Source organism: Ochotona princeps, chromosome 23 (genome assembly GCF_030435755.1).
Source record: "Ochotona princeps isolate mOchPri1 chromosome 23, mOchPri1.hap1, whole genome shotgun sequence".
NCBI classification, from domain to species: Eukaryota; Metazoa; Chordata; class Mammalia; order Lagomorpha; family Ochotonidae; genus Ochotona; species Ochotona princeps.
This window is the reverse complement of record NC_080854.1, coordinates 14,214,074-14,238,366: the sequence shown is the minus strand read 5'-3', so window position 1 is coordinate 14,238,366 and position 24,293 is coordinate 14,214,074. Positions and strand designations below refer to the sequence as shown.

Below are 24,293 nucleotides of genomic sequence, written 5' to 3'. Positions count from 1 at the left end.
ACAAAGCTGTGGCTTATGTAAAGAATCTTCCTAAGCTCACAGACCCGCTTAAATCCCAGAAACCAAGGTTCTAGATAGTATGATATATTGTGACCATGCTCACTAAGTGGATTTTTTTTTTAGTTAAAACAAATGCTGGGTGGATATTTTGTACAGTAAGCAAGACCTTGCTTTCGATACCTCCACGCCAGTGGCAGTGGCATGGCTGCAGGTCCAGCTCTGCTCCCAGCTCTGAGGTCCTTTCGTACACAGCCTTGGAGGCCAATAGGTGATGACACAAGTACTTGTACCTAAGACCCAGTGCAGGATATCCAGATGGAGTTCCCAGCTCTTGGCTGCTGGCTGGCCCAGCCCTACTTGATACAGGTGATTACAGGGGAACCAGTGGAAGGAAGCATGCAAGGAAGATCTCTCTGCTTCCTCTCACCCTCTTCTTCCTCTCTCCCTCTCCTTTTTTTCCTCTCCCTCTGCTTTTAAACAAAATATAAGCAAAAATTTAAAACTATACTATACTCCTAACACTGGTATACTTGTGTCACCGTATGGCTCCAAGATATTGTCAGTCTTTATTTTAGGGTTCTTTATAGCTCGACAAGAAGTTAGATATTCTCAAAAACTCCAAATAGGAAATAAGCTGTTTTTGCATGCACTTATGTGTGTATATTTATTAATCTTTTAATCCTCTGTCTATATGTGTGCTCAATAGACTTAATTCAAGCATGTTTCTTTGGCTTAGTCCAGAACTGCATTTAACTCAACTGACTGCACATGCTACACATAGCTTATTGTTTGGTAGAAGATAAACTATGCTCAAAAAATAACTTCATACTCACATCACAATATCAATTATTTCGTTAAAATAGTTCCAGAAGTCTTGTTTCAGCACCAGCTTAAAAGTTTGAAGTTCAAAGTATGAAGCAGCCTTGAGCAGAGAATCCATGAAAACGTGTCCCTGGCCAATTCCCCAAAGCCATTCCGCCGTTTTAGCTTCTGAGTTAATGATGGAAGATGATCCCTGTAATACTGTCCGACTTTCTCCTCCTGTCTTGATGATCACAGTCTGCCGCCCTTCCACCTGTGCTAATCTCCTCCATTACCCAGTCGCTCAGCCAAATCCTGGTTTTGTTCTCGTGAATAAACTTCATTCTCACACGGTTTGGTTGTGATTTTTCCAAATTTTTCACTCTGCTTCTGCTGTAGTTAGAATGCCGTCTCTAAATCATTGCTTTGTTCTCTCTTTTTCACTTAAGAGGTTACAAGGAACCACACAGCAGCTTAAATGCTTTTCTGACTTGCAAATTTCTTGTGGAAATCTTGAGTACTCTGAACTTCTTCCTTCCATAAAATCCTGGGGATTGAGAACACAATCAAGTTCTTTATGCCTACTAAGTACAGGCCTTATTCCTGTTTCCTGTAAGATGTTCCCCATTTCCAGATGAGACCTCATCACAGGTCCCAATCTCATGAGAAGCATCTTAACTGTCCCCTCTCTAACAGCATTCTGGTCATGAGCACTTCAATGATCTCAATCTTCTTACCGCAACACCAAATTCAAACTTAATACCCTGTTGAATTGTAGGTTACTTCCAGCCTTCTCCAAATTTCCAGTCTCTGCCTAGTATCCAACCAAAGCTTCTCCCACATTTTCAGGTATGTTTGTAACACTAATTCAACTCCTTGGTACACATTTTCAATCTTAGACTCTTTTCTGTTGCTTTAGTTTATAAAGAGGTCTATTTGGGTCCAGGGTTGTGGAAATCTGTTGCAAATTCAGGGAGGTGGGGGAGAGGGGAGATGGAGTGAGAAGATATGTAGTTATTTGTTTTTTCTTTGGGTGCAGGTTTACATGCGTACTGGGTCATTTCCCCTCCTTTCTGTCCTTCCCTCTCTCTTCCCTTCTTTTCTCCCTGGCTCCCCCTCTTATTATTTGTCCCGGTGTTATTACAGTGGCATGGTCTTTCCTTCCACTGTTACAGGCTTAATATTCTGATTCATAAATGTAACATGGCACCACTAATGTAGGAAAAGGAAGAGAATAAAGTAACATAATGTAAAAGTGTACTTAAGAACAGTAATAAGAATGCTAATTTTTCATGAGTAAAGACATGCTGTGAACATGTCATTGTGCAGTACAGTAGGGTTTATAGGCGTGTGTGTGTGTTCTGTGTATTACTTGAAGCATTACAGATTTTAATGGGGAAGGCAATAAGAAAATAAGTTTGCAACAGAAAGTAGCAATATAGTATTAAGAATAACTAAAAATAAGTGGAATGGAGAAGGTCCAGCAGAGTGGAAAAGGGGAAAGTGTTGAGTTATTCAGGGTTATGAAATAGTTTTCTATTGCTGTATCCCGGATGATCTAGATATGAATCTTGCGAGTTGATCTACTCACAGTTGTTTGGGCTGGGAATCTGGAAGTTGCTTCCCTGGGATTCTGATTCAGCTCCTTTCAAGGCTTGTGTTGGCCAAGATGATGGTCTCCTCTGCATTTTTGACTGAAGAAGAATCCAATTTTCTGCTCCTTCCAGTTTTTAGCATAATAAGTTCTCCAGGGCCTTGCTGACTATCAGCCAGAAGCTACCCTCCATTGCCTGTTGGGCGGGAGTCTTTGTTTCATCAACCCAGTAAGCAGCAAAGTGGAATTGAGTCTTGTCTGGTTGATTCACAGAAGTGACAGGCATGGCTTTTGATTCTGTGATGTGAATCTTTAATTCTAGTGTCAACGTCACAAGCCATGGCCTCACCCATGCCCAAGGATAACCCAGGCAGTGACTGTCAGGAGTTGGGCATCATTGGAAGTCATGAGGATGAGAACAGACATCTGATAGGTCAGTGTGTGAGGAGAAATGGGAAAGCAGTGGAGCATGAATGCAAAGCTTTCTGGGAAAAAATTCCAAGAAGAGGTGACCAACCCAATGGGCCTCACATGAGAGTATGCTGAAGGAGGAGCCAGGGCTCCAGTGCATAGAGCCAAGAATGACGGAGGAGGGTGAGATGAGCCAGCTGAGCGAGTGATGGCCATGCAGCTGTTGAAGCAGAACTTGAGAAGAGTTGAGTCACCTTTGCAGGTGATATACAGCAGTAAGTGATGTGTTGGTGAGTAGTCAGGAAGTCAGAAGAAGGGCGTGTGCAGGCTCGGAGCATCAGGAAAGACTTCAACCAGAAGTGTGTGTGGAGGAGCAGCTTGTAAACATAAATACTGGCTCTTTCAAGAAGTTTATGGAATGTAATTAAAGGTTTATTTTGGAGTATAAAATAATTTAAATCCATGCATATCAGGAGTCTTCAAATAGTTCTTCAAAAATGTGGGTTATGGAAAAGCTGCAGTTTGAAATAAAGTCCGCTAATTCAATTTTATCTGCTTTTCTCATATGTGAGATGTATTTTGTTAAGCCAGTTAGGCATTTGGCACTAATGTACTTGCTAACTAAACAAAAATGCTACTAACAAGGAGACAGGAAAAATGAAAAGGAAGTATTTTTGCTTTCACTTAGGAAGAATTTAGGGAAGAATGGAAAAATAGCAAAGGAATTCAAAAGATGATGTTTCTAATGGCTCTCCAGTAAATTCTTGGCCAATATTCTGACTTCTGGATCTTACCATTTCCCTCTGAGCTATTGAGAGACAGTAAGTCGGCCAGATGGTAGCTCACCCCTTAGCAACCTTATAAAATTATGAGAGAATCTATTGAGTTGTTTGAAGGCACTAAGCCATAGTAAATGGAGGTAAGGAATAATTACAGTGAGCTTTTAGAGATGTTCACGGCCTGCAAGATCGAATCTTTGCAATGCAAAGAGGCTTGGGGTGATGCAGCCACATGCCACAACAGTGGAGGCCATGAACTTGATACAGTTACTATGACACATACATGCACTGGAATTTTTAAACCAGAAGATCTGCCTTAACCAATTCAACTAGAATTAGTGTATACCACTCCTTATATTTTTACATAAATGTATTGACAAAACTGTTTTTGAAACCTAGGATAGAAAATGGAAATTTTCTATTATAATCTGGTTTGCTCCTCTTTTGGTCAAAAATAGTATACCATAACAGAATAGGCCAGATGGGGGGGCCTTCACTGCCAGAGATATTTTGTTTTATAGTCATGAACTTTAGCATCCAAGATCAGAGTGCTTTCAGGGTCGATTTCTATTAGGAGCTTTCCTCCTTAGAGGTGTCTGCTGTTTCCCTATGACCTCACACGGCCTTTCCAACCTGTGTGCTGACAGCTGTATTTCTGGAGACCCTCCACCCTCTTACTAAGACGCCAATCATACTGGATTAGGGCTCCAGCTTTATGACCGCATTCTACCTTAGTTACTATCTATGGGCCCTATCTTTAAATATAGTTTCAACGTGGGTTGAGATTTCAATATATGAATTTTTCACATTTAATTAATTTTTATTGAAAAGTCAGATGTACAGAGAGGAGGAGAGACAGAAAGGAAGATCTTCTGATGTTTCACTCCCCAAGTGGCCACAATAGCCAGAGCTGAGCCAATCTGAAGCCAGGAGCCCGAGCCTCTTCCGGTCTCCCACATGGGTGCAGGGTCCCAAGGTTTTGGGCTGTCCTCGACTGCTTTCCCAGGCCACAAGCAGGGAGCTGGATGGGAAACAGGGCCATCAGGATATGAACCAACTCCAATAAGGGATCCTGGTGCGTGTAAGTCAAAGTCTTTAGCCACTAGGCTACCATGCTGGGCACAACATGTGAATTTTGAAAGAGACTACCAGTCATTAATATCCCATTAGGCAAAATGACTTAATTTCTGGCCATGCGAGTGATGCTTATTTTTTTTCATCTGAATATAGAGTAATTGCCAAATAAATGATATTTATAGACTGCTTACAGGAGGGCTGTAAGTCATAAAGCATGCTATTATCAGTCCTGGCAAAGCTCACTGCTCCCTTTATAGATTTCTTGAAATTTTGTAGTTATTTGTGTTTTCTCTTGATAGAGATTTACATGCATGGGGAAGTATCCGTCCCCCTCTGTCCCCGCTTATTCTCTCCCTAGTTCCTCTTATTATTTGTTCCCAAGTGATTATAATGGCATGGTCATTCATTTCACTGTTGCAGGCTTAACACTCTGATGCATAAATGTAACATGACATCACAAATGTAGGAAAAGGAAGAAAATAAAGTCACATAATGCAAAAGTATAATTAAGAATAGTAATGGAAATTTTATTATTTGGGAGTAGACACATGCTATATACATCTGTTACTTTCTTTATGCTAATCTCCCTACTGAGGTTTATAATTGTGTGTGTGTTCTGCGTATTAGTTGTAGCATTACAGATTTTAATGGAGAAGGCAGACAGTAAGAAATTAAGTTTGCAACAGAAGTTAGCAATACAGTATTAAAAAAAAAAGAAGTTGTAAATTGTGCCCTCCTGAAGCTATGTCAAAATGCCCCTAAAAGAAAACTTTGTACTGCTTCTGTATAAATAAAGCGGACAGCTTTCTCGCGGGGTCCGCAATGATCAAGGGAAAAAAAAAAAAAGAATAATTAAGCAGAATGAGTGGAATGGAGAAGGCCCCGCGGAGCAGGAAAGCGGAAGGTATTGTGTTACTTGTTCTCCCTGTATTACAGATCACAAGGTGAGTGCTGTCAGTTCAGCTGCTCACTGTTGCTTTGGGCTGGGAATCTAGATGTTGCATCCTTGGGATCCTCTAGCTCAGAGTTTCTTCCAAGGTTTGTGTTGACCACATTTTGGCCAAATTTTCTCTGCCATTCAGAAGGGAAACAAGATTCCTTCCAATACTTATTCCATCCTTGTAGGAAAACCCAGTGCCCTCCCAGGATTTCCAGGATTTCTCTGAACTTCCAGGATGTGCACGATCTCATTCAGTAGTCCTCTAACTTCTGGACTGCAGAGTTTTTGTTCTCCACTTGGTCAAGTTGGCTGCTGCTTTGATCCTGTGTGTAAGCTCATACATTCGCCTGTTACTGTGTCATGGGTGCAGGTGATGGTAAGAGGTCCATGAATCGGAGAAAAAGGACTTTATTCCTCAAAATTCAGCAAACAGCCTTAGCTTCTTTGTTCTGATTCCCATTACCCCACAGTAGTCTTCGGTGGCTACATGATGGTGCCCAGATAGCACACAAATGAATTTCACTGTAGGAAAGGAATACTGAGCTAGCTTCCTGCACCTGCTGTTTTGTAGCCAGCAGCCAGCAAGCCTGCTCTTTGTCCTGGCAGAAGGTAAAGGAGTCTTTGTTTATGAAATTGAATTAAGGGTCAAGATGAAAACATCCTGGACTACCTGGGGGAGCCCTGAATCCACTAACAGGTGTCCTTACAGGAATGACACCAGGGGAGATTTGGCATGCAGAGACACAGGCAGTGGGGTCACAGAGTTGGATTTCAGTCATAGAAACTTCTGGAACTTAGGAAGTCCAACAGGAATGCCTAACTTGTAGAAGCGGTAAGGAATAGATTGTCTCCTGCCACCTGCAGGGTGTGGAAAGGCCTGCTCAGACCTTGGTGTTAGACTTCTGGCATGCAGGATTGTGGGAAAACACATTTCTGTTGTTTTAAGCCACTTGGTTGGTGGTAATTTGTGTGAGTAGCCACAGGCAATGGATTTATCACTGAAATGTACAGAGGGGCAAGATATCCTTAGAGGACTATCAATAGTTCCCAGCACACTCGTGTCCTACATGTCCCTTTTTATTGCTTAAAAAGTTAAGTCTTTAATTTTCCTGCAGTCATTCACACAGGTCAAAGTCTGGGGAGATTTGAGGCAAACTGGTTTTAGCAAAATCAACAGACTAAACCGTAGTGTTAAGCCTCTTTTATTCTTCTGAATCACCAACCCCACCCTGATCTACTGCTGGCCCTTACATCTGTTCCCTCGTTCCTTGTTCTTACCCTAAAGTTCTTTATCTTTAGTAGGACTGACACTTCATCACTGATGCCCTCAAAATTTTTTCTTTGCCTCAGTTTCTCAAGGACGTGTTTATTTTTTATTTCTGTTGAAAGACTTATTTATTTGTTTGAAAGTCAGAGCCACAGAGCTGTGCAGAGACGGATGAGCCATCTTCCATCTGCTAGTTCACTCCCCAGGTGGCTGCATTAGCCAATGCCGAGCCAGGACTAGGTCAAGAGCAGCTAGCAGCTTCAACCAGATCTCCCATGTGGGTTTAGAGGCCCTGTATTGCAAATGGTGGCTTTATCCATTATTCATAGTGCCAACCCTCAAGGTTATTTTTAAACATAGATTCTGTATTTTAGCGAAGAATTTTCTCTGTTAGAGTTACAGGTGTGTAAGTATATTATCTGAAAGAACTTGAACTTACTGAAAACACCAAGGTGAAGAAAGCACAGGGACACAGGGTGATAGGGAGAAAGTCAGGATGGGAATAGGACAGAGGATCCTGCCATTCGAATAGGTGTGTTCTGCAGACAACATGGCCTTGTTCCTTCATGTCCCAAAGTCTCCATGTACAAGAATTGGCCACAGTAACTGGATAGGCAGGGGTTGCCTGACTCCGGAAGTGGCCACAATGGCTGGGTCTGAGCCAGGCTGAAGACAGAAACTAGGAAATTCCATCTGGGTCACCCACATGGCCACAAGCACTTGGGCCATCTTTTGAACTGGACCAGAATTAGAACAACCATGGCTTGAAACCCCATTCTGATTTGGGTTACTGGAGTCACAGGCCATGACTGACCCAGTTGCACTGCAAGGCTGGCTCTGTTTATGGAAGCGGGGTTCTAGAGTAGTGGACCAAAGTTTCTGTGAGGTGGTAGTATGTTTTCCTGCTTCCTATTTCTTTTGTGAATCAGCAATGTTTGTGAAAGCCTTCAGGACTTATTTGGATAAATCAAGATGAGCTTGTTGCTAACTTATCTTGGAATGGATTTGGCTTTGTTAAAGGACATCAGAGAGCAACATGAAATTCTTGGAGCAGCATGGTTTGACTGGAAAATTGTAGATCATACCTTGAAATTTTTGTTTTTATTTTTAAGTGATAAAGAAACAATCTACTTTGACATTAATATTCTAATCTATCATCTTTAGACACCAAGACTTGGCTTTAGGAGGTCATGTTGCTTCTACTAAGGTTAATCATGCATATTTAATGGCCTGGTCAGATGACAGGCTTGGGAATGACATAAACACTATTCTAGAAAAAATATTTTTAAAATGCTTTAGAAATTTCTCTATTCTTGAGGAATTCTTATCCAAATTAGGTGAGGTCTTATTTTTTTAAAACTTAGTTTAAAAATAAAGGTTAACATTGTATAAATTCATTTTATCAGCCCATGACTTATCAAACCACAATGAATAAAACAAGAGTTCATATATAACCTCAAAATTTCTGTTAAGCAAAATAGTAAATATTTAAATATTTACACATGAAAGGAACCTAAAACATAAATTTTCATGCTTAGTGATCAAAACATGAGGCCATGAAGGGGTAAGGAGCTTGTTCAGATAAGAGAAGAGATATAAAACTTTGTCTCTCATTTCAACTGTGATGTTTTATATGACTCCTCTGCATGCAGTGTTTGTGAGCAACTTGAAGGAATGATGCTCTAATTCTCATTCCTACTCCAAGAACAGCATCTGCCATCTGATTAGTACTTGATCTAATCATCTGTTGAAAAAATAAAACAAGTATGTGGGGAAAATAAAATGCTTGTGTATATAAATTCATGGATGTTGTGTTCAGTTATGAATTGAGCTTTGCTGTCTTAGATAGTGAACTCCAGCTTGTCCATCAAAATCTGGAGTCATTGCCATTTCCGTTATGATGCCAGGAAATTCAGATTTGCCCTATTATCAGTTTTGCTGAGGATTCTTTATATCTCTCTGCATTTTGCTAGTTATCATACTGTGATGCACTTATTTGTGTTTCTTCTTTTTGTAAGCTTGGGATCACCAGTATTTGGAATGCCAATTCTGGTTTTCTTGATTTGCCAGATGTTTTCTTTTGTACTTTATTGTCTCAAGAATAAGAGGGAGCAGTGGTGCATATGGAAAATAGATGGCGACGAGAAAATTTGCAAATGTTGAGCTGTGGAGATTTTGCTACAGATTATTTCAAAATCAGTGTTTCTGTTTCTCTTTCTAGCAGTGCCCATTTCTAAGAAATAATGAGCTGAACATTCTGGAGTGAATAAGTCCCCAGGAGGATATTTTTGGCACTTTCAGAGACAATTTAACTACTCTGGGTTCCAAAACGTTACACCACTTTGTTCATTATTCCTTGGGAGTATTCTGCATGATTTTCCCCCAGAAATTTGGAGGCACAGAGAAAGAATATGCCATTTTCTTTCAGACCCTCAGTGCCTGAAAAACAATAGACACACAAACACTGAGTACTTTCATTGTTATTCAGAAAACAGGACATTTAGTTGGGATGTGTACTAATGAAACTTCCATGTCATTCTCAAGAGTCCATTTATCAGTGTCTGTGGACATAAATACTGCTCCGAGGCAGGGTGGGGTGTATTCACTTTCCCATGGAGAGTACTGAGATGTACATGATCATCTTTCTGTAACAAGCATGCCCATCAGCAATAATGGGGATCAGTGTTTTTGTTTCCCTTTTGCAGCAGATCAAGAATTTCCAAGAAAAAAAAAAAAAGGACCTCATTGGTCCTTGTTCTGTTTTTAAAATAATTATCATTTCCTCCTGATATACAAAGAGGCATCAAAAAGCACAACCACTTTTGATGGTTCTTCCTGGAGTGAAAAGGATATAGAACCTTTCGCCACTCTGCATCTTCAAAAATGAGAGAAATGACACAGCGAGAAAGCAGGATCTGGGATTTCCCCGATGCAGTCAGTAGTGCTCTCAGCACGTTTCATACAAAGTCTGCTTTCAGATCTTGAAATGGAGACTCCCCTTTAGACCTTGTGCTTGGGAAGCTTAGTGTCGTTAGCGGGGACAAGTGGAACTCGCATTACTTTAAGAGTTCTGAGAGGTAATATAGCATGTACAGGGTCAGGCTCTTGAGTCAATCAGTCCTGTGCTCAGATCCACTCTCCACTGTGATACCCATTTGCCTCCTAGAATCTCAGGTATCTGCAAAAACAAACATAATAGTAGTGATTATCTTATGAGGTGGCCAGGAATGGTATGAGGACTCAAACAAGTAATCGCACATACCCCTGAACAAAAGGGGTTCACTTGGGCTCTGATCAAACCTGCTGTCAGGTGATTTTGTCGTTATGCAAATGTTAGAGTGCACATACACAAGGTCGGTGGACGACAACATCTCTGGATGATACGCTGTGATGAGACCGCCATGGTGCATGTTGTCCATCGCCAATCTAAACAATGCAGACTAAATTTTGAAAGCGGAAGTTACTACCGCTTGTGTAAATACTGACGACGAATAATTATTAGGACACACAAGCCTTTTGGAAAAACAGCCTTCTGAAACTTATTGCGTGCTTATATACACAAGTTGTACATATATTTTATGCTTTCATTTTTTTCTCACTAGGCATTTTAAATTGTCTGGCATACAATGTTGGTGTCCCAGAAGCAAAAATATTCTCTGGTTCTTCAAGTGAGCAGTTCGGCTATGCGATACAGCAGTTCATAAATCCAAAAGGCAACTGGTAAGAATATTCTTTCCTTATGTTTTCAGTAAAAATACTAAGCAAATTGAATCTTCAGCTGCAATTTCTTGTTGAAATTTGTCAATGATTATACTGCTATTGGATAAGTCCTTAGATAAAGGAAGAATCATTCTATCAGAGTTGATAGCTGCAAATTAATGAGTTGGGACAAACTGTGTCTTTAAAACCCTGGCTAGAAATTTTTTTTATAAATATTCCATCATGAATTGATAGACCAGCTTGGTTACTTAATGCATGTGTGGGTGAGTTCAATAGGTAGGTAGGTAGGAGGGCAGATGTATTTGTCTTTATTCCTTATCATGTAAACTGATATTCATAATGGCTTTGAAAATCATCACCTTACTAAAGCTATCTCTGGACCACTTCTAGATTGTTTTAAAAAAAAAAAAAGTTCTCTACTTGTTCATTTTCAACAAGGCTTTGCTTCCTTGTTCTATGCTGTTAGTCTTCCTCACTCCTTCTGGTGAATTGCCCCTATCAGCAATAATGAAAAATTCACAAAGCTGAATTTCCATATTGTTGCTACCAGAAACCACCAGTTTCTAATGCTATAGAATGGTTACATTCATAATCCTTGTCCTTTTCTAACCAGGTGAAAGACGAAACCATCTTGGTGGACATTGATAGGAATAGCTCTGCTACTGGTTCAATTTCCTGTCATAATAATGCAAATAAACTCAGAAAAATTAAATGCCTCTTAAAGTTGCATTTAGAAAGAGCTGCAACTCCTGTGCTGGAGTTGAAGCCCTTTTGAGCAGAGCTCCTGCTGTTGAACTCTCTGTTGCAATGGAACATTCCAGACAGTTCCCACTCACCCAGGAGCCTAAGATCCTGGATCTCCACTCTCCAGGGCTCTTGCCAATGATGAAAAGAGTTGTTGTCTTAGCAAACAAGAGCTATAAAGTGTAATCCTATTTCTGTTTGAACTTACATTTGATGCTCTTTACAATTGAATTCAAGGAAGCATTTAGCATCCAAATTATCCTCATGTTGGGGCATGCCTCTCTTTGTGATGGGGAAACAAAATTATGTGAGAAAGAGCAGTGGGAATGAGACTGTGTCTTGGAGGAAGTGAACTGTGAGGTCGGTTTTAAGGGTGGGTATAACATCAGATAAGCATGAGCTAACTAAGGAGACTTAGAAAAGAATGTGTGTTGGTGATCATTTGTGAATCACCTGCAAGGATAAGAGCAGTCTGGTTGGAATCCCAAAGATAAACAATTACTGCAATTATTCTGGATATGGGGAGAAAGAAAGTTACATCTCTATCACTTAGGAAATTTTGCTTTCATAACCAAAACTTAGTGAGAAGGCTAGCAAGAGGATGTAATCACTTTTGACCTTAGGATCTAGCAGATGAACAATTCCATATTCTTTCCCACAGACACCTGTGTTGAACAATTCTTATTTAACATTCCCACTTTAGTAGATAAAACCTACTTAATGGACAGCGCACGTACCTGATTTTTCTGCACCAGCTACTGAGACCAAAATTTCCTAACTGCTTTTTCTCTTGCATCTTACCCACAACCAGAACAAACTGTCACCAGTGGGCATACTGTATGTGATCATTGCTCACCAACTCTCTTATGCTACTGGACAGGAGCCCACGGGGCTCTCTCAGGCGTAACTGCAGCAGCTTGACAGCATATCTCCTGCTTTCCTTCTCGCCTTTCTCCATTCTGTTGTCTTCACCACAATCTGGTTTTACTCCCTCATGTGGCTTTCCACTAGAACCGAGTTAAAATTCTTTGCAGTGTCCCCATGCTCTGAGATGAGCCTTCTCTTGTGTCATCTTTCACCCTTTGCTCCTGTTTCCTATATAGATGCCTTGGGTCTCTTTGTTTTTAATAGGCCACACTCATTCTTAGAGTTTGCATATCTTTTTCTAAAGCATCTTTCTGAAGATCTTTATCTGCTTACTGGTAGCACAGGTGTCTCTTTCTTGCAGATCCCAGAAAAAAACACTGAGAGTCCATAGCACACCTCACCAGTCTCTCGCCTTTAGGTAGATTTGTTTTCTATCAGTTATCACAATCTGAAATGATTGTATCTGTATGCTCATTATCTCTCTCCTACCCGTCTCTGAGTTAAGGGACATTGTAATGTTCAGTGGTGTGTGCTTAGCTCTGAAAGTGTCCTGGAAAAGGAAATCTACCATTATTTGTCAAGTCATTGAAAATGTGACTGCCAAATGATTCATCTCTGGTACTCTACAAAATGAGCTTTAGTAGATGAGCTGAATGAGACCGAAAGATGAACTCTAAAGAATCTATTTCCTAAGAATGATCTAGTTCAGCACAATCGGGTATTGAGTTTGAGGTTCACTAGGGACAGATACTTCCCAGAGAGAAGAGCCACCGTTAGCAGTCAATATCATTAGAGATAACAATCCTAATAAAGGTTGTAAGAGAAGTCAACTACTGTCCTTTGGAAATGACAGAGTCCTGGGAAAGTAAAAGGTAGCCATAGCTCCTGTTTCTGTCGTTCTGTCTTTCTCTCTCTCTCTCTCTCTTTCTCTCTCTCTCTCTCTCTCTCTCTCTCTCTCTCTCTCTCTCTCTCTCTCTCTCTCTCTCTCTCTCTCTCTTGGATTCCCTCTATGTATCCAGAGATTGTGAAATGACAGTTCTGTCTCTAGTTTTGGCAAGAATCTGATGCTGGTAGGGTGAGCTCAAGACCAGCTATTTCTAAATCCTGCCTTGACATTTGCTGGACATTCTTGAAAGATATATGAACACAGCACAAGGACTATTTTAAAAAATTTTTATATGAAAGGTACAGCAACAGAGAGAGAGACTGACTTCTTCTCTCTGCTGGTTTACTCCCTAGCTGGCCACAGTGCAATGAATGGGGCTGAACCAAACCAAATCTAGGAGCCAGGAGCTTCTTCTGGGTACAGAATCCCAAGAACTTGAGCCGTCTTTGGTGCTTTCCCAGGCCGTCACCAGAGAGCTGGATCAGAAATGAAGCAGCCAGGACTCTCACTGGTGCCCCTATGGGGTGCTGGTTCTTCAGGCAGTGGCTAAACTTGCTATAAGCACTACACCACCCTGAGAGGACTTTTGCAAAACAAGGCACTAACTTAGTTTTGGGTGGGCTGATGCTCTGAACTTGTGTAGAGCTTCTAGAAAAGTGTCACATGAAGCCTAGCCTGAAGCCTTTGGTGTTCTCCAGCCTATGTAAAGGTCCCAGCTGTTAGGTATGCACCTGACTGCACAGGAGGAAGAGAAGAGAGAGCAGCTATATGACATGAGGGGTAGAATTACATGGCAGAGAGAAGCGGAAAGGAGAAGGAGCAAACCTTGGCCACCTGCATGTCTGGCTTCTTTCACTGACATGTTATTGTGAGATAAAAATGCCAAAGTGGGCAAGGCACGGGCTGATTTCTAATCCAAAAGTTGAACGCTATGTGAGGTTCCGTAAAGACCACAAAACAGGGGCTTTGGCTTTAAAGGGCGGGGAGTAGAATTAATGAAACAGTTATGTTCAGGGTAGGGACACAGAAGACGAAGCAAATGCCAGCTGCTTGTAGTTATTGGTGCTTGTATTCTTGTGTTTGTAGTTACAACTGAAAGCAGAGTTCATGTTCTCTTTCCAAGGAGGGCGAAGTTGCCTCCTAACTTCTGTCATCGGTGTGGCCCTGCCAAGGGGCCTGGTTGTACAGGGTTACTCAGGCAGTGGTGGTGTGCTCGGAACCCCTCCTGGTGTTCCTGTGTGCCACGGTTAGGACAAGCAGCCTCCATGACTTCGACCCAGAAAATACTATGAAACTCGGAGTCCAAAGCCGGCCACTTGTTTTCACAATTGACACTCTGCCCTCTACCACTCCTAATTTATGACAATCATGCAGATATTATGGAAGAGGCAGATGTGGGAAGGGGTGTTTAAACATTAACTTTCCTTCTGATACTAATCAAGTTAACTGTGGGCACGGAAAGTATATTGTTGTGACTTCCTCTAACTCATTGGATTGGATTGCTTCCTCGCTTGGATTTATGCACAGCATACATACACATGGCACACTTCTTTATTTTCTGGACTCCCTGCTTATATTCTGAAGCTGCCGTTGGGTAACTTGCTCTTCTGCTGGCTCTTTCCTCTTTTTGCCCCAAGGTCCCATCGCCCAGCCTCGTCCTCCCCTTGACCAACTCACCTAAGGCTGCAATACACGTTTTCTTAAATTATATTTCGTTATTTCTAAAGCACAAATTTTAATGGTTCCAGATTTCTTTTGCTTCAAATGCGCACACACACACACATACAATGTTTTACATTAAGATTACCAGATTTTCATCAAAATCATCTTGGTTTTGGCTAATTGGACTATTTTTACACTGTGGATGTCTAGCCTAGAAGTAGGATGGATCTGACTTTGATAGTTCCCTTGAACTGTCTCCAGTGGGCTAGGCTGTTGGAAAAGCGAGATGACCTCCCAAGCTGAGCAGCAGAGCAGCCGTGTGACGTGCGACTGTTGGTCAAGCTGTGGCCTGCTCGTCCTGCAGGGAAGGGGGGGGACCACTCCTCCTGGGAGTCGTCCTTTGCTACACAGGATGTTCAGATGGGGATGATGAAATCCTTATCACAAACAATCTACGAAGGCTGGGGAGATGTTTAGAATCATTTCCTGGAGCTCGTGGTGATAGGCATGGTTACTGTTTGTCCAACGTGCAGGCCCGTCGAGAAGCATCTGAGCTCACTCGTGTGACTCACAGACTGTGGACAACTGCAGTCACTCGTGTGGCCAACAGTACCTGGGCATGAAGGGTATTTCCAGTTGTGAATATGTGTTTTATGGCTCCAGTCAGGACTCGTGCATTCTTCTTCCTTAAGAAGTCAGGAGAAATACAATGAACATGTGTCATAGCTATGATCAAGTAATATAAGCGCTTACATAGGCCCCTAGGTAGTTTTGGCTTTTTATTAACATGAATTTTAATAAAACCCTGTGTGTTATAAATTGAAAGATTGTCTTAAATTCATCTAAAAATTCAAATGAAAAAGGAAGGATGTTCAATTCTATAAAGGCTTCAAAGATTGGGTCATGTGTTACCTTGGTAATAATAATACCTGGTGTTTATCGAGTGTTCTTTTCCACATGCACAATGCTCAAAATGATGCTGGGTGCTTCATAAAATTAGTACCCCTTGATAAGTGACAAAAGTCTGAGATTCAGAAGGGTTAAAGGATTTATCATAGAGTAAATAATGCAAAAACTGCTACGAGCTATGTAAAGATTTTTTTAAGTATCCAAGGAAAGAAGGGACAGGATGCACTTGGCAGTCATAAGCATTATTTGTTTTGTTTTAACATGAGCTTGTTATACATCTTAAGAATTCTGAGTTGCAGGTCCCACTACAGAATTCTCCCATCTTTCTTCTATTGACTTTATTGCCAGATGTTGCAGGGCTAGGATGATGGTGGCCGGCCATTTTTCCATACTCTCCCAGATGGGGATTTCTCACAGGAATAATTAGCCAGAGGACAGAAGTTTTTATCAGCTTCCTGCCACTTCCTGAGTAACTTGCAAAATCCCCTGGCTTCTCTGGACTAGAGCAGTGTCCAAACCAGAATGCTGTGTATGGCTTGTACGAGAATCCCAATACACTGTCATGCATACGTGAGCTACTGTTATTAGAACTTTTTAAACATATATAGAAAGAAAACCAAGTATTCCTAAGTAACTGCTCCCACCCCCCAGTTCCTCAACTGTTACGGAGTGTGAGAGAGATCACACTGGACCCAAGTGTAGGATGTTAGGAGACTTTTGGTGACAGCAGCTCCTGCTACACTCTAGGAGCTACTGCGTCAAGCAGCGCAAGTCAGGTTTTTTAAGCTCTCATCCTCTAATCAGATTGATAGCCAGGCAGTACAAAGATACAGGCAGGAAGAGAGTTACCAGAGCCCAAAGTTTTCCTATAGTTAACTAACCTAACACGGCACAACAGGAGGCAGGAGGAGCCAGGTGCACCAGGAACCTCCAGAATAATTTCTGTGCTGTTAATTATTCTGAATGGTGCAGAGTGCAGTAGGGGTGGAGTGCACTTTTCCTGCCTTCAATTAACTTGAATGATGGGACAGGAAGTAGGAAGGGCACTGCTGTCAATTAACCATCAATGGCAGTGCCCCATTACATAACCAGTTCTCATCTGTCCTGGATTAGCTTCCAAGCATATTGGTTTACCTTCAGTTCATTTCTTCTTGGTGAGGAATTGTATGGATTCCAATGTCCTTTCCAAAATAACCATGCCTTTGTCTTTTCATTATGGCCTTTAAATGTTTGCCAATATCATCCTTTGTGGCTCTTTCCAAACACAAAATTCTTTTGTTAGTCCTGGCAGTGTTGATTTATCTACAAGGTTTGCTTTTATTTTAAATATAAGGCATAGATACTCCATTTATTCTTTAAGAAAAGTTGAGTTAGTTTTCTTTTTTTTTTTTTTTTGTATTTTGTTGAGGATTTTTACATCTATGTTCATCAAGGATATTGGCGTGTAGTTCCCTCTGTCAGTGTGTCTGTATCTGGCGATGTAGGCTTAATAGAGTTTGGAAGGACTGCATCGCTTTCTGGTTTGTTTGTTTTTTTTTTTAAGATTTATTATTATTGGAAAGCCGGATATACAGAGAGGAGCAGAGACAGAGAGGAAGATCTTCCATCCGATGTTTCACTCCCCAAGTGAGCTGCAACAGGCCGGTGCGCCGATCCAAAGCCAGGAACCAGGAACCTCTTTCAGGTCTCCCATGTGGTTGCAGGGTCCCAAAGTCTTGGGCTGTCCTCTACTGCTTTCCCAGGCCACAAGCAGGGAGTTGAATGGGAAGTGGAGCTGCCGGGATTAGAACGGGCCCCCTTATGGGATCCTGGTGCGTTCATGGTGAGGACTTTAGCCGCTAGGCCACACCACTGGGCCCAGTTGAGTGAGTTTTCTAACTTGCAACTTACTTAATGATTCTATAAAGACATTAGAGATATGACAATATATTTAACGTTTATTTTAAAAATGTTTAAAGATTTACTTACTTTCCTTGGAAAGGCCAGTTTACAGAGGGAGGGATGGAAAGCAAGATCCTCCAACCACTGGTTCGCTCCCCCAAATGACCACAGCAGCCAGAGCTGAGCTGAATTGAAGCCAGGAGCCTGGAGCTTCTTCCTACATGGGTGAAGAGTCCCAAGGCTTTGGGCCATCCTCTACTATTTTCCCAGGCCACAAGCAGAAATCTGGGTGAGAAGGGAGCAGCTGGGACATGAACTGGTGCACATATACGATCCCGGCGCTTGGAGGTAGAGGATTAGCCAATTGAACCATTGTGCCAGGGCCCTAAATTTTGAAATACATAGTAAATATTTTTGATAAATAGATTACAATAGCATATTTATTTAAACCGTGCTGCAACATGGCTCACCCAGGGTGCCAACTGGCCTGTCGGCTATCAACAGTGACCCTCCTTAGCGGGCAGTAGGTGCAGGGCAAAAGGACATTTAAGTGTTTTTCAGGTACACACTGGCCCCGCTGAATGCCCTAACTGCAGCTAATCTACAGTGGCCTCAACATACTTGTTGACTTTTTTAATCTTTCAATTTTATTATTTATTACTTAATTTTTGTTCTTTATTTTTATCACAATTTTATTTTTTCTCAGTTATAGTTTATTTTTAATCACAATTTTATCATTTATTTTTAAAAATTATAATTTTATTATACTTTAAATAAAATTACAATTTTATTTTAAAAATAGTATTTCTAGCTAGTGCTTTACAAAATTATTTCTGTTATAAGAGAACAGCCCTTATTCTGATTTGCTTCACTCTTACCCTACTTTTGGCCTAACTTCATGTGTGCACTTACAGAAACAGGAACCCAAATCCCTACTCTGAGACTTGTGCATGTCACAGATCTGCCCCAGACTGGGTGGCGTGCTTCAAGGATCTGGTTAGCATGCTTAAAACATAGTCATAATTTTAAAACTGTCCTCTGGGATGTCTGAATGCCTGTTTCTGGAATAGAGTTCCTTTAGGAAAGTAATTGCAATTTACAAAATACACCTCCTTGCTGTTTGGTGGTCTGAAATAGTTCCATCACCCTATGAAGAGGTGCTGAGGAATGCCAACCTGTTGGCTTACTTACAGCTCGCCTGATAGGAAGACAAGGGGTATCTCTAGACAAATTCTAAGTGAATTTTGTGTGATAGGAAGAATCAGGGGTCCAGAATGGAAGGGCATAGGTGCAGACACAGGATCTGTCTCCTCATAGATCCTCACTCTGAATTTCCTTACATGAAAACAAAGAGTTAGTGTTGGCTCTCACACAGTATTTATAAAGGCCAAAGAAATAATGCACATAAAATATGCTTTATAAACTGTAAAGTGGTGTACAGATGTTACTATTTCATTATTAGTAATTAAGCCAGCCATCTCCCAGAGCACCTGTTAGAAAAGCATGTGTTGGGGACTTTAATTTGCAAACCGTGAAGTCTTTGAAGCCTTCCCTACCCCTGCTCCCAGGAATAGGCCCCCAGGACGGGACTGTGTATGGTTAGAAGGCTTTTAAAACGAACGCTTCAGCTTTGCATTCACTTCAGAAACACTCCATGTCAGGTGAACAGAATCTGTTTTTCTTGATTCATTTGCTTCCAGGGAGAAAGCTAATCTCCAGGGTTTTTGTGAGCCAGAACAATAGGCTTAGGATGAGCTTGGTGGACTTTTCCTCCCGAAGCCTGGAGGGCTTTGCCATCTTGCTATCTGAGGAAGTGATCTGGCAGCCAAAAAAGTCTGAAGTAGCCTAATGAAGCCTAAATTCTAAAACTGCCTTTGCGCACAGACCAGAGAATGTAACTGCTTGCCAGAGCAACCCTGCCCCACCAAGACCCGTCTTCCTCCTTGCTGTCGATGTGCAGTATCAAGCATTCATTCTTCCCATCACAAATGCCTTTTCCCTAGACCAGCAAGAATCAGGGAAGCTTGCTGGGCACGTTGTGTTGTCCGTGCCCCAGAACTAAACAAAATGTAAAGAGTAATACGTTTATATACCATAGGCTTGGAAGTTTCTCACATTGAAATAGACATACGATAGGCTTCCAATCCCAAGTGAAATCGGCCCCCTTGGATGGCTGGTAGGCTCTCCCACCGAACTCCCGAGCTCCCCCTTTCGGAGTCTTACTCTACCCAGAATTGTCTTGCTTGTCCTGACTGCCATTGCTCATTCCTTTCAGTTTCTCAGCCAGAAATCTTGGGGCTATCCTCAACTGTTTGCTCACTTATTTACCTAGTTTTCATGCAGAGTGATCCTGGTGGCTTCCCTGGCATCCTGTGTGTCAGAGAAGGCCACCTGGGACCGTCTGCCCTTCCACCAGGGCTGCAGAAGCCCTGATCCTGTCTTGCCTCTAGTCCGAGCCATCACCATGCAGGTGCCTCGGCTGCTTTACCTTTGCCTCAGTGCAGTCATTCCAAACAGAGCCAGCTACACAGTCTCTCCAACATATGTCAGATCACACCCACTCTCAGAATCCGCCAGGGGATTTCTTACTGCCCTCATGGGGAATGCCAGGCCTTCTAATTACGTTCAGGTATATGTAAGATCTGGCTGCATTATTAAGTCTGCCTTAGGTCTTACTGCCTTTTGGCTCGAGCACTTGGTTCCAATCGCAGGGCTTTTATACAAGCTGTTCCCATGGCCACACTACTCTCTTCCACTGCTCCTTCAGCTCTTTCAGGTGTTGGTTTAACTGTCACCTTCTCAGGAAAGCCTTCCCTGACCATCATCATAAAGGTTACACTGCACTTCACTCTCCTGAATCTAATAAAGATTGTACGACTTGGCTATTGCCCTCTCCTAACGCTTCCCTGGCTGTCTTCCTCCCAAAGCACTAATCAGCACCCTGTGTTTTGCTTATTAAATTGCCTGGCTGTTCTCATCCTGGTATATGAACACCATGAGGCTGGAAATGTGCAAGTGGCTTCCTCACTAGTGCCTCTCCACTGTGAATGCAGTCTCCATGTGTAGCCATACAAGTTGTATACTGCTCAAGATCAGGGCATACAGTCCTTGTGGGAATGGCGCCCCCTGCAGTTGTGCAACAAGTCAGCCCCCCGTGGGTGCTCAGGAAGTGTTATCCAACTGAATAAAAACAAAATGTTTGCCCTGCTATTTTAACTGTCAGTACACTCTAGAAAAATCCCTGGTATTGAAAGAACACTCTGGAGAGAAACAGACCAAAGAAAGATATTTATAACAGCTCGTGGACTGGGAGTTTAAAAGTACCCTACCTACAAACCCGTAAATACTGTTTACCAACTAAACAAAGAATCTTGAATTCCACTGGAGGTAGGCAAATTGGCTATGTTTGGGAAGTCTACATAATCACTATTTTCCCACAAGATAATTGAACAGTAAGTGTTATTTAAAGTAATGTTGGAAGAATTCCCAGTTTCACTGTAGGAAAAGAGAAGTTTACATCTCCAGATTTTGTTTTGAGAATCAGTGCAGCCAACAGCTCATGCAGCTCTTTTGTCTGGTTGAGATTAAATGAAATCTGCTTCAAAACAGAGGGGCCATACTTCCACAGTAGCCGCCCATCCCTTACCACTGGCCCACCCTCCCTGATTTCCTGTCTGACTTACTAAAGTTTGTCACAGTTCCCTGTGAGTGGCAGTTTGGTGATGTCATAGCTTTTACTTATAATGGTGAGTTGTCAGAAACCAGGATTTCAACAGGACTCTGGGGTGGAAGGAAAGGGGAGAATTTGCAGGAAACATTACCCATAAAGGACATGGACAAAGGGCTGTGAATCCCCAGCAGTCAGAACTACGACCTGCAGGCGAATTACTCACGTAGTTCCGGATGTTTAAGGAGTGAGTCACGGATAATGCCAATACCCTCGTTCTTCCTTAGCAGTCACCAAATGGTGCAATTTTCCACTGTTTGTGTACCTTCTCATTCTAAGAGTTCAAAATGACCTAACAGGCATGTGTTTGTATCAACTGGCCGAGAGAACGTAGAGTGAGTTCATTCCTTCTTGTGAAGAGACACAACATTGCCCAGCAGCTCACCTTCCTCCTCTTCCCATTTGATTAACTTCAGTGGTCACGGTTCTTCTGGAAGCTGTGATGATGCCACAACCCCTCTTGAGCTACCAAGTTCCGGATTCTCAGATGAGAAGGGAGGAGGTGTCTAGGGGATGCTGAGTGGTTAGGAAATAATTAGTCTTGTGCACCTTCTCATGGAGAAAGAAATAGCCAGAGGCTCAGGAAAACAGTGGGTGAATTTTACATGGGCGGCACCAGCCGTCTGCTCCTTCGTGGGCCTCTGCCTACAGTGAGGATGAATGACAATGTGCAGAAGAGAAGTTCCCCAAAGTGTCACACCTGGGATATTACTGTAGTGTCCCTGTTCCTACCGTGTTTACATGTACTTGGAGTATGGTCCTGGCTGCTGCCTGGCTGCAGCTTCTGTAGACATCACACAGCTACTCACACCTTCCCAAGGCAAAACTGAGACCTGGCTGTCAGTCTCTGGTTTCTGTCCTAGTTCTAGAACCCAGCTCTTCCATTTTCATACTTTTCCCAATCTGGTTTGGGCAGCTGAGAAAAAGGACAATGGCCAGAGAGTTAAGAGTTTAATATCCTCAACTGGATATATCATGACTAAGTTGTGCTGTCGTCCGTTCTCTCTACTGCTCTCGCTCTAATCTCTCTGGTCTGTAAAATGGGGATAAGATTGTATCAAACTCATTTTGCTGATTAAGTTAGTACCTGATGTTGGATTTTATGTAATTAACAGGAATTTCCAAGAAGCCCATGGGCAGAGCCACATGTCCTACAATAGCTTCCTGCTCTTCAGTGAATTTTTGTTTAAAACCTAACAAGCTAGAAGCACAGTAGCTATGTGCAGGTGGAATCGGGAACAAATGACTAACTGATAACATTGTCAATGCCTTGTTCTCTGGCTTTATTTTTGAACTTAAAAGTGCTTCTGAGGGCACGAAGATTTTCTAATTTTTTTCTCAACCAAGAAAATGCTCTTAAACATATAGGATCATCCATGTCTGTGTTTTTTGTTTGCTTGTTCCATTCATGTGCTCCACAGTAAGTCAAAGCTGCAGGCACAGAATTCCCAGAGCTGTGCGCCGTTCTTCTGTGGTGTAGAATTTAGTGAGCAGGTGGGGAGATACAGGACACTATGACTTTTTTTTTTTAAATGGGGGCAGCAAAAGTGTCTTGTCCAGGTTTCCGAGAGTTGGGGGACTTCTTGAAGGAAGTCGTGTCTACCAGATCTAAGGGAGGAACAGAACTTACCAGGCACTGGGCAGGAGTCACGTCTGTTCGGCCTAAGGAGCTGAGTGCTCCAGAGGACAAAAGAAGTTATCACAAGCCAGGAACACCTGGTGACCTTGGCACACCAAGCGGCAGACTGTCAGTGCTCTGTCTCCTTCCTGGCTCCCTCTGGCCACCAACAATAGACGAGAGCTTCACTAGCCTCAATACTGTCTTTGCAAAAGTCACGCGAAAGTTTCCATTCGAAAACGTTTTAAAAGCTGAGTCTGTGCGGAAGACCTCTATCTGACATGATGATCACCAGCATGCGCAAACTGAGAAACTGCCCCCTTTCCCTATCCCCCACACGAAAATGTGTAAGAGCCCAGTGCTGTATACCCTAGGTGGCCATTTCCCTCACCTGGGCACTCTGCCATGGGGAAGAGTGGTCCAGGGCTGCCTCCCATCAGCCTCCCTCTCTCTCTCTCTTCCTCTTTCTCTGCCTCTCTCCCTCTCTCCTCTCATCCCCTACCACCTATCTCTCTGTTCCCTTTTCTCTCCACTGCCACCTCCCTTGCTGAAATAAAGACCTCCTGTGTGACTGACTGAGTCTGGCCTTTTGGGTTTGTGGCAATGAAAGTTCACAGGCATAGCAGAGCATGTGAGGTCTGAAAGCTAGAAAGACTGCTTTTGAGGAACTGAAATCAGTATAGCTGAAATATAAGAGTTTCACAAGTGCGTGGAAAGAGATGAGGTTGAGAAAGAGATGAGCCAGAGGCAGACAGTTTCTTTCAAAATGTATCCGACATGCAGGAATCAGAGGTAACGCTGTGGAGTTTCATGCTAGGGGAACACTAAGTACACACACGGAGGGTATCTTGACACTGAAAGAAGTGTTTATAAAGTCTTCAAAAAGTTCCTAATTGCCTCCTCATGTTCATGAATCTAATGAACATCAGAGAAACTCAAGCACTTGGTTCAGATGTGACACTCAGAGCTGAGCCAGTCCAAAGCCAGGTGCTCCTTCAGGTCTCCCAGGTGGGTGCAGGGGCCGAGGGACTTGGCCATCCTCTGCTGCTTTTTCAGGCCATGCACAGGCAGCTGATTGGAAATGGAGCAGCCTGTGAACAGGTGCCCTTATGGGATGCCAGCCCTGCAGGCAGAGGCTGAACCTATTCCAACACAGTGCCAGCTCCGAGGGTGTTGTTTTAATAGGTAAGTTATGCCAAACTATCTGCTGGTGAGAAGACACGAAGTTTTCAACTTCAGCGATAAGGTTAGCTGGATCAGTGTTTTTTAGAGTACTCTCTAACTCGTCAGTTTGAGAATGATCTTGTTTGAGCAAGGAGAGAACTTGTTCATTACTGAACTATCTTCCAAAATAATATTTTCCTTTCTCCATGATTTTTTTCATACTACTGTCTCTGCTAAAAATGCTGG

The 24,293-nt window shown here is 42.4% G+C and overlaps 1 protein-coding gene across 1 annotated transcript in view; it reads left to right on the top strand.

Annotated features, from left to right (window-relative positions):
* ITGA2 (integrin subunit alpha 2) overlaps nucleotides 1-24,293 on the top strand; it is a 92,176-nt gene that overhangs the window by 19,055 nt on the left and 48,828 nt on the right. Inside the window, exon 2 of the mRNA XM_058680211.1 lies at nucleotides 10,472-10,589. Coding sequence (XP_058536194.1) covers nucleotides 10,472-10,589 — 118 coding nt within the window. The remainder of the gene's footprint in view (nucleotides 1-10,471; nucleotides 10,590-24,293) is intronic.